The sequence below is a fragment of the Neopelma chrysocephalum genome, unplaced genomic scaffold (genome assembly GCF_003984885.1).
Source record: "Neopelma chrysocephalum unplaced genomic scaffold, ASM398488v2 Primary Assembly neopelma1_253, whole genome shotgun sequence".
In the NCBI taxonomy this organism is placed as follows: domain Eukaryota; kingdom Metazoa; phylum Chordata; class Aves; order Passeriformes; family Pipridae; genus Neopelma; species Neopelma chrysocephalum.
In genome coordinates this window covers 2,453,078-2,469,868 of record NW_020897915.1, presented here as the reverse complement: position 1 = coordinate 2,469,868, position 16,791 = coordinate 2,453,078, and the positions used below count along the sequence as shown (strand labels likewise).

Sequence of the window (16,791 nt, the reverse complement as noted above, 5' to 3'; positions counted from 1 at the left end):
GGGGCGGCCACGGGGTGCTCCGTCCCGACCTCGGCGTCTCCGCCCGCGCCGTGGGTGCGCGGCAGCGATTTCTGCCTCTCCACGGTCAATAAAACCTTGGCCAACTGGAACAAAAATATTAAATCCGGTTAGTTGGGAAGGGAACGCTGGCTAATAAATAAACGGGGCTGGGAAGGAAACCCGGGCCATCCAGCGTGTCCAACAGGCGTGTCATCCTCTCCTCGGGAGACGCCGCGGAGGGGGACGGGGGTAATTAAGAAAGCAATTAATGCAAGACGTGGAGCTGCTTCCTGAAGACACGAGGAAATCCAGACTCCAGCTGTGCTGTCCTGGCAAAGGCCCTGCCCGTGCTGGGAGGGGGAAGCACGTGGGGTGTTCGTTTGGGGGCTCCGTTTTCCGGGACGAGCAGCAGGTTGGGGGTTTGGCATCTTCCAGCAGGTCCAAAACCTCTCTAGATCCAGCTTTGGCGGGATCTGTGCTGCCCGCTCCCTCCCACCAGAATATATCTGGAAAAGGACACCTGGAGCGGGAGGACCAGAGGTGCCAGGGCTGGGTGATCCAGTGCTGGAGCTCCCTGAGCATCTTTCCAGGCCAGCTGCTTTGTCAGCTTGGAGCTCTTGGAAAAAAAGAATGGGATGATGTTTCTGTAGCAGAGCCAACCTCTAACACACTCAGCTTGGCTGCGGTCCGTGCGTGGGGCCGTGGTCAGCCTGGAGCTGGAAGCAAAATGCCTTTAAATGTGGATCTAAATTAGATCTCAGTCTAAATCTGTGCTGGGGGGGAGCTCAGGGAAAGGAGAAAACCCCAGTGACTGCTGCTGGCTCCAACAACTGCAAAGATTCCTACATCCATATTTTTATATCTATGTGTGTATAAATAAATCGCAAAGGTTTGTCTACACTGGTGTTCGATGGATCCCAGATTTTATGGGCTCGATAAACCGAAAGACATTACACAGTGTAGAATCCCAGAATGGTTTGGGTTGGGAGGGATCTTAAAGACCATCCCACTCCACCCCCTGCCATGGGGGGTTGCTCCAAGCCCCATCCAGCCTGGCCTTGGACACTTCCAGGGATGGGGCAGCCACAGCTTCTCTGGTCATGGCAAGAAGGAAAGGCTCTGATGTGGCTCCTGGTGCCATCATATGATTTTTTGGACAGACACACCGTCCTCTCTTGGTTTGTGGGAGACTCAGGGACTGGATCTGGGCATTTCTGCCCTTTCTTCACATGAGTGGGAAGCCTTGGGGGGCACCCCCCCATCTCACAGCCGTGTCTTCCCAGAACCAACCCCCATCCTCCCAAAATATCCCCTCCACAAAGCCCAGGCTGCCCTGACAGTGTTCACAGGGCGTTGCCTGTGGGCCTTCCCACTGGATTAAATATAACACTTGGGTTTGGGGTGGGATTTTTTGGGAAGCAAATCCGTTGCCAAGCAATAGAGCTGTGGCCTGGCTTTCTCTTCCCAAACCGAGCCCTAAAAGCGTCTGCAAATATCTGAGACATCTGCAGTGGGGTCACAGGAGGCTGGATCACAGGAATGTGGGGGAAAAGCTGCTGCTGGGGTTGGGAGAAGGTTTCCCTTTCACTTTCCAGTGGCTGCCAAATTGAAAGTGGAGAGTTTTTTGGTCCCAGATGCTGCAAGAGATATGGAAGATCCTGAGTAATCCCAAGGGGTCTCACGGGGAGGGGAGCAGTGAAATTTCCCTATGGATTCACACCTGGCACGTGCACAGTCTCCTGGACACTGTCATGCAAAAACATTGGGTTTTCCCCCAAAATAAGGGTGGGATCAGCCCCGACACGGAGACGTTGGCGCCGCAAACTGGAGCACGAAATTCCACACCCACTCCTCAATCCATGGCAAGTGTAGGTGAACGAGAGGGTCAATACTGACCCACATCCACACCTGGGGAGCTGACAGTGCCCATTTGCCTCCTTGGAAAAGCTCCAGTGGGAATGACGGCACCGACCCAGTGACTGACTCCATCCCGGTGCCATCCCAGGATGTATCCATCCTGTCTGCACCACAGCCCCGGGTGGTGGCCACAGTTCTGCTCCAAGGCCCAAAACAGGCCTGCAGGAGAGTTTCACCTCCCAGCAATCCAGAGGGATATGAAGTTTTCCTGATGTTTTCCCCAGCTGTCCAGCTTTGGAGGGAAATCCCACCGGCGTGCTTTCCTCATTAACCGCCGTCACATTTTCCAGGCAGTGCCAGGCACTGATTTGCATCACCAGATCACAAGGATGTGACCTAATTAAATTTCAGCTCTTTTCAATATGATTTTCATACTCACACGGGGTGGGTTGTGGTTGTTTTTTTTTTTTTTGGGCTTGTGGAACCAGCTGTCCCGGCAGGGATGTTTCAGGCTCGGAATGGAAGAGGAGAAAACATCTAAATTCCCACTGGGAGCGGCTGCGGAGGCGAGCTCTGGGGTCTCTCCCAAGCCTTCCTCTGTTCCCAAAGTTTGATTCACAAGAGTGGATTCCTTTAACACTTATTGCAGACTTTTTATTATTATTTATGCAGAGAGGAACACAGTCCTCCCACCCCTCCGCCCGTACAGCCGGATTTAGGGGACGCCAGGAAGAGGTGGGAGAACCTGGGATGAACAACGTTCCCCCTGGACCAAACATCCTTCCCAGGGCCTTACAAGATGCCTCCAGCCAAGACAGGTCCCATCAGACCCCGTCAATGCTCATCAGCACAAGGCAAATCCAACCATTCCTCGCACCCAGACCTCCCCAGGAGTCTTTTAATCCCTGAAAAATATTACTTTGAGTCTTAGTTTTCCCTGGGAAGGTCCCACTCGCCGGTGAGGGTAACGTGTTTCCCAGGAGGGTATTCCGGGGGTTTTTTTTTGGCTGAACAAGCAGGATACCCCGCATTTTCCCGTTGCTATGGCGAAGGGGGAGAGCTGGGATTTTTTTGTGCACGGGTTGGTGGATCCAGCCCGTTCTGCACGGCTGGTTTGCCCTCCCATTAATTAAGGGCATTCTTCCCTTCCCCTCGCAATTAGCAGAAAGAAAACCCAATTAACTCCTGCGCGGTGGGCGCCGTCAAACCCTCCCGCTCTCCTGGGGGAAAAATCCCACTGGCCAAAGACATTGTCCCGCCGAACACGGACCCCACACGGGTTCCCAGCGCACTCCATGGCCACGTGTTGCCACCCCGTCCCTATGGAAGCTCCTGGTTTTCCCTGAGTGAATCGCATCCTTGGCTTTGCCAAACCCACTGGTGGCGGGGCTTGGCGGAGAAACTGGGAATTTTGGGTGGAAAAGGAGATTTGGGTGAAAAAGGAGGTTCCTTGAAGTTTTCTGGACGCCCTCAGGCTGGTGCCTGGGTGTCCCGATTCCCACCGCTCCCAGGCTTTACTGAGCACCCGGAGCAAACTCAGTAGGAAGGGCACCTCCACTTCTCCTGCCTCCCTCAGCCTCTCCTCCTCCTTTTTTTATGGCTGGAGCCCTTTTTTGTGCAGCTGGAGCACAGGGTTCTCTCCGTCCTGCCCCAGCATTCCGGCCCCAGCGGCTCCGCCTGTAATCCCTGCCATGAGGTGCAGCAGGAATTACCTGTTCTTGGACTGCTCCGACTTGCCCTGTCTGGCTCAGGCTGCTCCAAGCAGCTCCCCGGCTACCCCCGGCCTTCCCAGATGGATTTGGGTCCTGCATGACCAGCCTGGTGCCCGTGGCAAGGACGAGCCGGGCTCATTCCAGTCTCCCAAAATAAATATGGGAAGACCTTCCTGATGGGAGAGGATGGCAGTGCCCTGTGAAGATAAGGAGTGACTTGTGAGACGGTCTGACCTGGCTCCTGCTGGTCACCAAATCCCTGGGATTTGCCCCAGGATCTGCCCCCAAGATTTGTCCCTGGGATTTGCCCCTGGAATTCCCTGTCACTGCCCCAACACGTTTAGTTTGCCTGACATGTCATTCCAGGGGATGCCTTGGTGGCCTCTGAGCAGGGACATGACTTGGTGACTTCCAGCTACCATCCGAGATCACTCTCTTGCCTCCACTGGCTTCTCCTGAATTTTGGTTTTCCAGAGGATCATCCATGCTCCTGCTGATTTATCAGCCCGCAGATGACCCAGAGCAGATCCATTGCTCTCCCTAAGCCTGGAATTGCCCCAAATCCCAATTGCCAGCATTACCACACTTTCCATTTGGTATTTTAACCCTAATTAGGTGTTTGTGTCCAGTCCATTGGGGTTGCTGCATATCCCTTCCAGCTGGATTGCCCTGACAAGTTTGGCAGCAGGATGACTGATGTCCAGAGGATTTAGGGAGCTCACTTCCCACTCATTTCCAAGGAAATGAGGCCTTCCAGCTGCTCTGGAAAAGCAGGAGCCCCGTGGCAGGGCAGGGATATCAGAGGAGCCCCCTGTGATTCTCCTCTACCCTTGTGGGGCTGAAACCCACATCCACAATCCCTTTATTGGGCATTTTTGGTGATTCCCACCCACTGGGAACCTCCAGCTGCTGGGAACAAAAAATCTCATCCCCTTCCTGAGAATGTCTCACCCCTTCACCTCACCTTGTGGTCCCTGTTTGCTTTAGAGACCCCCATCCCAGGAAGGGCAGGATCCAGCCCTGAGGATAACAGCCAACACCAGCAGCTGAAGAGGCTCGGAAAGGGCTGCACTAGGACACGTCTGGCTGCTCTGAAATTCCACAGGAATTCCACAGGAAAGGATGATTCCGTGGTTTGCTAGTGGGTATCGGGTGGGTTTAAGGAGCTGCTGATCCATTTGGAGAGGTTGTGGTGCGGGACACGGCCCCTTCCCATCACTTGGATGTGGACAGAGCAGCACCTGGAGCATCCTGTATCCCGAGGAGAGCTGGAAGTTTGTCCATGGAAAGGGTGAATCCCAAAACCCCCCATGCCCATCCCCAGGGCCACCCACGACGCTGCCACAAAGGATTACACCGAGCATCCCAAACATGATTCCAACCCCATCCATCAGTCCTGCCAATAATCCCTTGGGACAAAAGACCCCGAGGGCAGCTCCCGCCCCCACCCGTAATTCCTCCCCTGCTCCCTAATCCCCAGCCCTTCTGTCACAGTGGCCAAATCCAATTAACTGTGCAAGGATCACACTCCATCCTCAAGGCCCAGTGGGTGCTCAAATGGAGCCACGAGGTCCCTTGGGATGGGTGGTGTGGGATGGCACCAGTGGGGGTCAAAAGGAGCCATCCCTGCCCTTTAGTGGGGTTTATTCCCAAAAAAAAAAGGACCTTGTGAGAGCTGGGAGGTGCATCCAGGCAAGGTGTGAGGGAGGGGAGGTGGTCTGAGACCTGTGCCTGTTGCTCTGCCTGGGGTGACTCTTTTTCCCATTTTCCCAGTTGGCTTGGTTGTGGTACCAGCTTCCAAGACCCCATTCCAAACACCCACATGGGTCCCACTCAGCCTCCAAGACCTGATATCCACTTGGCTCAGGGTTTTCCACGAGCCTCTGAGCTCCATTTCATGTCTGGTTGCAGAGGAAGATGTTCTGGTCCTGCTCTGACCTGGCACAGGGAATGGTGGGGATGGGAAGGATGCTCTCCAACCCGGCCACGACCCCCAAGGCCACGGAGCTCTTTTCCCATGATCCAATATGCCAAAAAAAAGGGCTTATGATGGAGGCACCACAAATTCAGGACAGTCCTGGTGAACCCCCACCAGGACCAGGGTGCAGCCAAATAAACACCCAACTGTTTGGATTTGCAGCCTTTGCCAGGATGAACTTGAGCTGCAAGCTCAGGATGTGAAATGAGGTATTTTTGGGATGGTGAAGCTCATGGGACAGAAAGGAGGAGGGGGGCAAGAGGAACTGGAGGGTGCACAGGTACTGGGAAGGGGGTTTTGTGGGGACCACCAGGGATGTGCCAGCAGGGAGATGCTGCTTTTCAGGGCATAGACCGGGGGAAAAGGTGAATAAATGATGGTTGGCCCCGGGAGGCCACAGAAGGATCAGGAAGCACCTTAAATCAGGTGGAGAAACACGTGGAGGTGGAGGCTGAGTCCAAGGGGACGAGGTCCAACCGGCCAGGGGACGGCTGAGGGCGGCACGTCAGCAGCTGCTTCAAGACCTGAGCTAATGTTTAGCTTTGGACTTTGCCCAATTGTCCAAGGGGCAAAGGAGGAGGAGGAGGAGGAGGGCGGGAGATCCATGAGGGGCGGAGCGTGGCCAGGGCTGTGACTCCTGCACGAGCTCTGGCTCAGAGCAGGGTGATCCTGGGTGTAATTCCTACCAGTTTGCTCCTGGTTCAGCAGGACATTCCCTGACCAGGCCTTGCTGAGCTCCTCCCTTTAGCACAGCTCTTCCTGATGTGTTTTATTCCCGACACCCCAGGCTCCAGAGGGGTGTTTGCAAGGGCTGCAATGAGAGAACACTGTCATGGGAACAACCATCATGGACAGGGTGAGGAGCCCGGTGGCACCACTGACAAGGCTGCAAACGTGTCCCCAGCGCTGGCACAGGGCTGAGCACTTCCCTTTGGCCTGGATAACCCACCTTGGGAGGTGCCTTGTCTCTATTTAAACCCCCCTCTCCCGGGATGTAATTAAGGACGTGCCTATTAATTGCTGTGTCACATCAGCTCGTCCCTGTCACCACTGGCGCTCCCTGGGCAGCTCCTGCTGGACCACGGCCACGTGTTCCATCCCCATCCCCTTCACCCTGCAGCATCCCAAGCCTTCCCATTTCGAGTTCTACCTTCCCAGGCAATTTTGCACGGCAACATTCTCCAATCCCAGATTATTCTAATGACACCGTGGAAGAGCTAAATATAGGAGCAAGGCATTTTCTGCCTCTCCCCCACCAGCCACTGCCGGGAGTGCGGGGACAGCACCAGCAGCGGGAGCCTCCGAGGTGTTTGCAGGGAGCGTTTGGAGAGTATCACACCTCCCCTTTCCCTTCCCAGCCCTGGATCTTTAAATATCTGGCCCAAATCCACATGAGCCTGTAGTTGCTTAACTCCTTCCTTGCACTCAAATCCAAAGGAAATTGGGTGCCTAAAAGGGTTTGGAGGAAATGGGCTGGGGGGCTGCAAACACTGCAGGAAGCACTGAACCTGCAGGAGTGACTCAGCCACGGTGTGGGTGGTGGGGATGGGGTGGCTGGGCTCTCCCGCCTTCCCTGGGGACCTCCTGGCTCCCGTGGAAACCTCCCAGCTCCTGTGGGATTCACAGCACCCACCTGCCCCATCCCACTTGGCTTCCTCTCCTGCCGGGGCTCTTGGAGGTCTCAGGGTCCTGCACGCGCTGGGAAACGCTGTGGGAAGCGACCCCTGAATCCACGCTGCTCTCCCAAAAATGAACATCCCACAAAAGTGATGTATCTCCCCCTAGAAATGAAGCCCTCCCAAAAAAATGATGCCCTGCCCCAAAACCAGCCACGCTGGATTTAGCACTTGTGCTGCTGGGCTGGGCAGGAGGAGCAAAACCGCTGTCACCAACAACTTTTTCCGTGGCTTTCGATCAGATTCCAAGAGCCTGCAGTGGGAATGGGTCCGTGCATCATCCTGGACATGGAAGTCGGTGCTGGCACACAGGCATGGATGGCAGGGAGCAGCCAGGGACACGTCCATCCCCAGCAGGGACACAACTGTTTTCCTCTTGGGATGCACAGATCCTATCCAGAGGGGGAGTTAATCCCCTGCTCCAAGGCCCTCGGGCCAGGATTCTGCTGCCGTGGAGCTGGAGGCAGGATGGGCTCCGGAGGCCGAGCAGAGTGGGAAGAGTAGTCGCTGGGAAGAGAAGCAGCTGGTTCCTGGCCCACAGAGGGGAACAGAAACGCCGGTGAGCCGGTGGCTGCCACGCGCCCGGGACTGCACCGGAGCGGAGCAGAGACGGATGAGTCAGAGGTTTCGGGCACAATGGGAAGCGCGGGCTCAGCAGGGATGGGGACATGCAGGGACAGGGACACGCCAGGATGGGGACGTGCCGGGATGGGGCCTCAAGGCTGCCCTGAGCAAACCCTCCTCCAGGGCAGGGTGAGGAACAGCGGGGAGAAACGTGGCTTTTTTTCCCGCCTGGTCGCCGGGAGAGGAAGGAAAAGGGTGAACTCCTAGGAGTGTGCAGGGAGAGGGCCCTGCCACGTGTCCTGCCGGCAGCCGGGCAGGGGGATGTCCTGCACTCCTCGGCCGGCGCTGGCAGGGTACCAGGAACCACATCCCAGCTCAGCCAGAGCCGTCTCCAGCCCAGCTGCTTCCCCAAGGCCACTTCCCTCCCGCCCACTGCTGCCTCCTCACTTCCGCAGCCTTTTCCTTTTTATAACTAATCCCCAAAACCAAAACCAGAAGTGCAAGAGGAATAAAAAAGCACCCACGGCAAAGGCAGAAGCTCTGTTTTGCCACCTGATCCGAGTCACCCTGACAAGGCCTCGGCTGCCCCCACATTCCACGTGGGAGCTCGTGAGGGCAGAAATAACGGGCACAAATAATTACAGGCCTGAAGACGGAGGTGCTGCTTGTGGGCCGTGTGTTCCCACAGGGATGGGAGAAATCTCCAGCGGCAAACCTGGGGTGGACTCAGCTGTCCAGTGGGAGACATCCTCCAAAAATGTCTCCAAAGGCCAAAGACAGAGTTTCAGCCACCCTTCTTCCTTCCCCTTCCCACAGGATGGTGGCTGGGAGAACTTGAGCCTCAAGAGGCCACTGAGCTTGGACACAAGCCTGGAACACCATCACCCTGGAGGTCCCAGGTCACTCCCTGGGGCTGGGAGCACCCAGACACTCGGGCTCAGGGCTGGAAACCAGGGCTGTGGTTGCCCAGCGGTGCAGGAACAGGCACTCGTTGGGCTCTGTGCTGCACAAACCCCACGGTTTGCACGGCCCCGGAAAATTAACTTTCTCTTTCAGATTGTGAAAGGAGACCACGAGACAGGTCCCACGGCTTCCCCCCCGGGATGAGAGCAGCAAGCTGATCAAACTGACAGTTTGGGGAGGCAGAGGGAGGTGAAGGTTGGGATCCCTTTTCCTGCATCCACACGCCTCTCATGGGACAGTTCCTGCAATGCCATCCAGGAGTGTCCCCATCCCCCAGCTCAGGCTGCCCAAACACCCGGGGTTTGAAATCACAGAATCCCAGAATGGTTTGGGTTGAAAAGGATCTTAAAGCTCATCTCATTCCACCCCCTGCCATGGGCAGGGACACCTTCCACTAGCCCAGGTTGCTCCAAGCCCCATCCAACCTGGTCTGGAACACTTCCAGGGATCCAGGGGCAGCCACAGCTTCTCTGGGCAACCTGTGCCAGGGCCTCCCCACCCTCCCAGCCAGGAATTCCTTCCCAGTATCCCATCTAACCCTGTCCTGACCCATGACCCTACAAGGTGGGAGGCAGGAGCAGTGGGATGGGAGCCCCTGGATGTGTTTTCCCATCACCAAGTGGGGGTGTGACAGTGTCACTGAGCCGTTTGCTCCCCGGGTGAGGCTCAGGAAGTGGCACAACGGCAGCAGCCACAGCCTGGGAGCGGCTGCTCCCACAAAATCAATGGGAGACACCGTTTAACGGAGCCGTTTGCCACATACCGGGAACCCACCGCAGCCAGCGGGAGGGAGCGGATCCTCTGGAATAAAAGCCATTTTCCAACACTCTCTCTTAACACCACAGGCAAGAAGCATAATTTTCCAAGAGGAAAACCCATTTGTCCAGGATCACATGCCACGGAAAATGATTACAGAGCTGCAGAGGACAGACTTTCCCAAGCGGAGCCACCAGTCCCGTGGGATTGTGTGGGCGCAGGTCCTGCTCCCACACAGTCCCAGGGGGCTCTGCAGCAGCACTGGGAATCACTTATGGATGGTTGGACTGGGACACCGGCACTCTCTGCACCAGCTGCATGGCATTCCAAGCTTTTCCTAGGAAAGGTAAAAAATAATGATGGAGCATCACAGGCACCCTGCACTTCCTGAGCCGTGTCGTGACTGGTATCGCGACAAGAAGCCACCAGTGGTTTGTGCAGCTGCCACTGCTCACTGTGCTCCCTCCCGGACCGTGCGCACGCGCTGTGGATCCGAGGGGAAGTGGAAAAGCTACGCCGGCTGTCACAGCAAAGGGTGAGCAGCCCAGGAAAGCCCCAGCAGGGCCACAGGATGGTGGCACTGCCATTACTGTCATGGTGACACCAGGGAGACCAATCCAAGCCACCCTCCAAGGCTGCGCGAGGCGATGCCGCCCCGGCACAGGAGCACCACGGCTCTCCCGGGAAAAATCACCTCCACACCCACATCCCACACACTTTCCCATCGCTCGAGCTGATGTCGAAACCATTCCAGAAAATCATCCCTGATTTAAGAATGACTCCAGGCAAACGCCCCGCTGTCCCAAACGTCTCTGCCTGTGGCACCAAACCGGCTCCCACGGCAGCGGCGCAGGGAGGTTTCCTGCTCTCCCTTGTGAGGGTGTAACCAAATTTTGGGAAGATGAAGCACAGGATGGGTATCCAGCTTGGATGTGGCGGCTTCGGTGCTGCCAGTTCTCACCACAGCCAGCCCGGAAGCAGCTGCACACCCTGGGATGCACTCTCCTGTGTGGAGAGAGCTGGACAGATTTGGGCTGGCAGGAGGGGCTGAACAGAGCCCGACTCCAGCAAAGCCAGACCTTGCCGAAGAGCCCCTGTGTCTAATGGAACCAAAACACCCCATCTCTCCAAGGAAATGGGACAAAAAGCCAACAGGGACAAACCAGACAGGTGAGGGAGCAGAGAGGTCACCAAGAAGGACCAGCACTTCCCTCACATCCTGTTTTCCATGAAAACCCCCACACCCTCTCCAAGTTCAGAGCAGGCACCACCAGCCTGCCCAGACATGGTGGAGCTGAGCCGCAGTAGGATCCCATCCTTTTTTCCAAAAGCCCTTTTTTGTCCCCCAAAATCCCATCCCCTTTTCCAAAAGCCCTTTTTTGTCCCCAAAAAGCAGCCATGTCACGTGGTGGCCCCTCCCTGCTGTCCAGGTTAGCGGCAGTTTCCTCCCCACAGAGCAGCAGAAGTGGTTGGGTTGTACATCCCCCTCACTGGGTGACGGGAGGTGACACAGGGGGTGATGGTGCCCAGCCCCCATCCCACGAGGTCCCCGTCACCAGGGACAGTCACAACCTGAGAGTTGAGGGCACAGAGCAGCAGCCAACGAGGAAGAGAAAGCACAACTTCCTCCCTTTTTCTTCTGAGCAAGAGATCCGAGCTCTGTGCAAAAGGAAGTGTGGAAACTGCACGTCCTGTAGGTAAAATACAGTTACTCCACCAGCTCCAAAATGTTGGGAAAGGCTGCTGCCTCCTCTATCACCCTCAGCACCTGACCCAGTGGGACACCATCCCCCCCACCACCGGGATTTGGGAAACACTGGACAATGCTTTTGGAACAAGACTTCCAGCCGGGAAGCCACGTTGGTCTGAACATGCCGGTAAATCCCTTCCTGCAGGCCACTGGGTAATTAAGGAGCTCTTCTCACAAAAAGGTAACAAATAACACGTGTGGTTTGACAAATTACATTCTCACCCTCGCTAATCGTCGCTGCCGCGCTCGGCAAGCCAGGACAGTGTCTCAGGATGTGTGGAGTCTGCAAGGAATGCTCCTACTGGAGAGAAATGGAGCCCGAGCTCGGGGCAGGTGCAGAAAACACCTGGGAACCTGTAAAACTTCTCCCAACCCAACAGTTTTCTGGAGAAAATGTCATAACTGCATCGAGCAGCACCTCTGTCACAGCCCCAACTTCCACAGCTGCTCCCACACCACAGAGAAGTGAGAATTCCTTTGAAATGACACCTCAAAGCCACCTCTGTGCTGTGAGAGGCAGCGTGGTGAGAACACCGAGAGCCACGGCGACCCTGAGCAGCAGAACAACGGGAAGGTGTCAAAGCTGAACGCTGCAGAGCTTTCCACCGGAAGAGCACAGGTGGGAACAAAAGGCACAAGGATTCTGTGCAGGAACCACCACCACAACAGCCCCAGCTCCTGGGACGAGACTCCCAGGAGCTCTGCAGGAACGACACAGGATGAAAGAACAACCCACCATCCGAGACCCATCCCGGGTGCAGAAGTTTTATTGACTGGCCCAGTTCTGGGTGTGGTGTCCTCGGATCTGCTCGGCCAGCACTCGGCAGCGCTGCCCCAACAAGCAGCTGCCCAGCAGAGGTACCAGAACACACATCCTGGGCTGCTCCAGGTGAAGCTCCAGTCTCATTTCCTGCCTTTCTCAGCCCACAGGCAGGGCCAGCCCACATCTGTCCTGCTGGAGATCTCGGCTGCTGAGCCCACCCCTGGTGCCTCGTGCCAAGTCCACCAGGGAGAAGCTGTTTGGTGTGGATGAGTCACCAACCACACCGGAGACAGTCCCTCTGCGGTGTTATCCTACCCCCTTCTCCCTCTTCTCCAGAGCTCTGGCCAGGGAACACATCCTGCGGTCAAAGGCCTCACGATGGAAAATTCTGTGAAGAGATTTTTTACAAAAATCATGGATTTATAAGCACTGAACCCACCTGCTGTGTCAGCACAAGATGCAAAGTATTTTCTTTGTGCTTCATTAATTAACCCCAAAATGATCAAACCAGCCCTGGCACGTGCTGAGCAGCACAGTGCCAAAAACATGGAACAGCACGATCTTCAAGGTCCCTTCCAACCAAACCATTCTGGGATTCTGGGATTCTCTGGACCCACCGTTTGCTTCCTGTGGATGTTCATGATGTGGATGTCTTCGCTGCGATACTCCTCGTCGTGCTTATCCAGGGGAATTTTTTCCAGCTCAAAGTCCATCTGAAGCAGCTGGTTGTCCAAGAACACACAGAATGATTCCACAAAGGCCTCTACAACCGTCCAAGCCATTTTTCCCACCCCGTGCAGCACATTCACCCTTGGTTTAACCACCCCAGCACCAATTCAAAGTTACGACACCTTGTAACACTTCAGAAGAATCTATATAAGCTTGTGATAAAACTTTCCCGGGGGGATTTAAAAGATGTGTGGATGTGGCACTTGGGGACATGGGTTAATGGTGGCCTTGGCAGTGTTGGGGGAATGATTGGACTTGATGATCTCAGAGGACTCTTCCAACTTTAACAATTCTGTGTTTCCAAGATTTTGCTCCCCCCAATCTCTGAAGCACTAAGCCAAACCACAGCACCTGCCTCTGTCTGCCAACCCTCTCAAGTGGAAGAGAGGGAAAAAACAGGCTAAACCACCCCACCATGGGCTCTGGGACACGCTCAGATTAACTGGGCTGCACCTGGCAAGCCAAGGAAGGAAATAAATCACAAAATAAAGCAGAAAATCAGCCAGAAACACCCACACCTGTTGTTTGTTGTGGGAGTGGCACCTCAGCAGAGCCGAGCCCAGCCCTCCTCACAGCCAGGGCCTCACAAGGGTGAGAGGCACAGCTAATTATGAAACAGGTGCTTTTAGTAACACATACAAACCAACCTGGCATTCTCACCATTCCCTTTTTTATTGTATTATTATTATTATTACTACTACTGCTGCATATAATGCTTTTCAACAGCCATCACAGAGATGCAGAGTTAAATCTGCACTGACCATCATCCCACACCTGGGAGGGATCCAGGTGTTCCCCCTGTTTCTTTCCTTTGCCTGCACACATGACACAGCTGGAACATTTAATTAAATCACCTCAGTAGAGGACAACCATTTTTCCAAGAGCAGCTCCATCACTCAGAAGAGAGCGTTGAGTTCCTGAGTGAAATTCTCTGTGTTTTCCCTCTGCTTCCAGTGAAACAGCCTAAAAGAAAATGTGCTAAAAACCACTTACTTCAAAGTATTTTCTCTCGATTTCAGGGTTCTTCCCCATGGTTCTTTGCTCGTAGCAGCACAAGACACACGTGTCAGGGCCAGTGAGGTCCTTCAGCGTCTTCAGCAACGGCTCCAACGACTGCCCAAAAGAGGTTAAACATTTCCCACTTGGATTTCAAGTTCATTTCCCTGCTACGATACCCTCTAGCTAAAGTCTTCACCCAAGAGAGAAATTCCCAGTTTTGCTTTGTTATTTTTAGTACTTTAACTGGGACGAGAAGAACGTGGGGGCAAGCTGGGAAGCAGAGGAGAAAGGGAGACGGCACAGGAGAAGAGTTTCACAGACTGACCAAGAAAACTGAACTAGAACCAAAGCCAGAACCATCCCACCCTGCTGAGCGGGCATTTCCTTGAGGCACAACAGTATTTCCTGATGTGTTTCAAAAGTGAGAGTTTTCTCAATTATTCTTGGAATATGGCTCGGATCCAGACCACTACGTATGGAAACGGGACCAACAGGCAGGGAGTCGATGCCAGGGACTGGTAAAATCATTGGAAGGGCACTGGGACATGGGGTTCTTGAGGTCATTTCCCTTTTCCTGCAGCTTCTCTTAGCTCTCCATGTACATCCCACAGAACTCCAACTGAGGACATGGGTCAGACTACAACAGCCACGAAGCTGGAGCATGATTTCTGCTCTTGCCTTCCCAAGGGAAGCACGAGGAGAACCCAAACTGAGCAGATGTGGCATTTTGAGATTTCATTTACCAATGACTTCAACAGTTCACAATGTTTTGCTTCGTACTTCATTCCAAATGTAAAAAAAAAAAAAAAAAAGGGAAGAATAAACGTTAAATTTGGGGTTTTCTTTAACATAAAGTCCCTGGTTGAAACTCAAATGGCCCTGAACCTATCAAAAATGCCTTTTTCAGTCTTGCTCTATGTATTCCTCGAAATCACAGGGACCAAGACACACTATTTACTTGAACACTTCTCATACTAAACACACTGAACCCACTCCCCCTTCCCAAGGGACCTTTCCTTAGGGGTTTTGCAAAGTCCTCTTTACCTCCTCATAGTAAATGCAATCAGCCATGAGTATATAATCGGGGGGAGGCTGAAATTCTGTTACATCTTCGCCCCTAAAAAAAACAAACAAGAAAAAAACCCCAACAGAAAGTGAAAACAAGCTTCAGCAACAACACATACAACTAAAGGACTGAGTATAAAATTAACTATGTTTTCAAATTAAGCATCCCTTAACACAGTGATGTTTTGAAGTATATTTAGCAATTTAACAAAGCCAGTACAGAATTATAGAAACACAGAATACAGAACAAATAGATACATGGGTTGGGTTGGAAGGGACCTTAAAGCCCATCCAGTTCTTACACCCTGCCATGGGCAGGGACACCTTCCACTAGCCCAGGTTGCTCCAAGCCCCGTCCAACCTGGCCTTGGACACTTCCAGGGATGGGGCAGCCACAGCTTCTCTGGGCGACCTGTGCCAGGGCCTCACCACCCTCACAGGGAACAATTTTTTCCTAGTATCTAATCTAAATCAACTCTCTTTCAATTCTAGCCCCGTTAAAGCCGAACAGAGACATTAAAGGCTCATACAAACCATTTCAGTACCTTGGCTCGGACTGACCCTGTGACCAGGTGCTTGTTGTTCTCTATATTCACCATCAGCAGCTCCTGCAGCTCCTCGAGGTCCGTGACCGTCACGTTCGCCCTGTAACACAGACACGGGGTCAGGGACCAACACATCGGCAACAGCGTTTAAAAGGGGCGTTTAAAGGCACGCAAAGGCCCTGACAGGGAGGTGGCGGCGCGGCTCCCCCTCACCCCAGCGTGGCTGCCATGATGCCGACGGCGCCGGTGCCCGCGCCCAGCTCCAGGACGTGGCGGCGGGCGAGGGGGCAGGCGCCGGTCTCCAGGAACTTGGCGAGGACCAGCGCGGCGTCCCACACCACGGAGCCCACCCCTCCGGCCGCCCGCTGCTCCAGCCGCAGCGCCGGCCCGGCCCGCCGCTCCAGCTCCCGCACGAAGCCCGCCATGGCCGCGGTTCTGAGGCGGCGCGGCCCCTCCTTCATCCTCCTCCTCCTTCCCCTGAGGGGAGGAAATGGCGGGCGGGCGCCGCGCCCTCCCCTCAGCGCGCCCGCCGGGCGGGGGAGGTTGCCACCGAACAAGGCGTATCTCTTTAAAAATCACTTTACGCTTCTTTATATCAGCTCATGCAGCAGCGGCGGGGAGTCGCCGAGAGGAGATTTAAACCCGTGAAAGAGATAAAGGGATGACGGGCAGCCTCTGGAGGCGGGGGGGGGACAGGTCCGTGTGTTAGAAAAGCAAATTATTATAAAGTTTAGGGGCCTGACGAGCTTCGGCGCTCGTGGAGCTGGGAGAGGAATTCGCTGTTGAGGACTGAACGCCGGGAAATGCACAAAATATTATATAAAAAAAAAACCAACAAAGCACAAAGACGCGTTACAGAAATCAGAGATGCCCTATCCAGATGCCCTAATAAAAAGACTGAAATTGTGGACTAATTAGCATGAGAAACAAGAAATCGATACCAATAAAAGACAGAATACTAATTAACAAGAGAACTATGTAACTTGTAGCCAATAAACACTAATTCCTTTGTTTGATAAACTATATTAGCAGGAAAAGGTTTTGATACCATGTGTGTTATGCGGAGCGATCCCCATGTACCTTCGATGTTCAGTAAAGCAATGCCGACTTTCTAACCTAAAAAACTGGTTAGAGAGTTTATTTTCAGTGGCAGCTCCATGGTCTTGGAGGCTTTTCCAACTGAAATGATTCCATGAATCCACCACCCGTGTCCCGGAGGCAACACAAGCCCCCCAGACCCCACTCCCTCACCCCTCCTGACCAACTCCATCCTGACCCTCGCTGAAGCTGCTTTTGCTAGAAATCCTCCTCATACAACTTACAGAAAGGTTTTAATAAACGTGCAAAAGGGTTTTAAGAAACCTACAGAAAGGTTTTTAATAACCTTACAAGAAGGTTTTAATAAAGCAGCTGAATATGATGCGTTGATTGCAC

General features: G+C 54.1%; 1 protein-coding gene across 1 annotated transcript; it reads right to left on the bottom strand.

The window, feature by feature from the left end:
* Positions 1-11,997: 11,997 nt before the first annotated feature.
* VCPKMT (valosin containing protein lysine methyltransferase) lies at positions 11,998-15,870 on the bottom strand. Its single transcript, XM_027704025.1, has 6 exons — positions 15,571-15,870; positions 15,347-15,457; positions 14,792-14,864; positions 13,742-13,861; positions 12,637-12,741; positions 11,998-12,407 (listed from the first exon to the last, which is right to left on the bottom strand). The coding sequence occupies exons 1-6, from the start codon at positions 15,816-15,818 to the stop codon at positions 12,393-12,395; spliced, it is 672 nt and encodes a 223-aa protein (XP_027559826.1). The 5' UTR covers positions 15,819-15,870; the 3' UTR covers positions 11,998-12,392.
* Between the last annotated feature and the right edge of the window lie 921 nt (positions 15,871-16,791).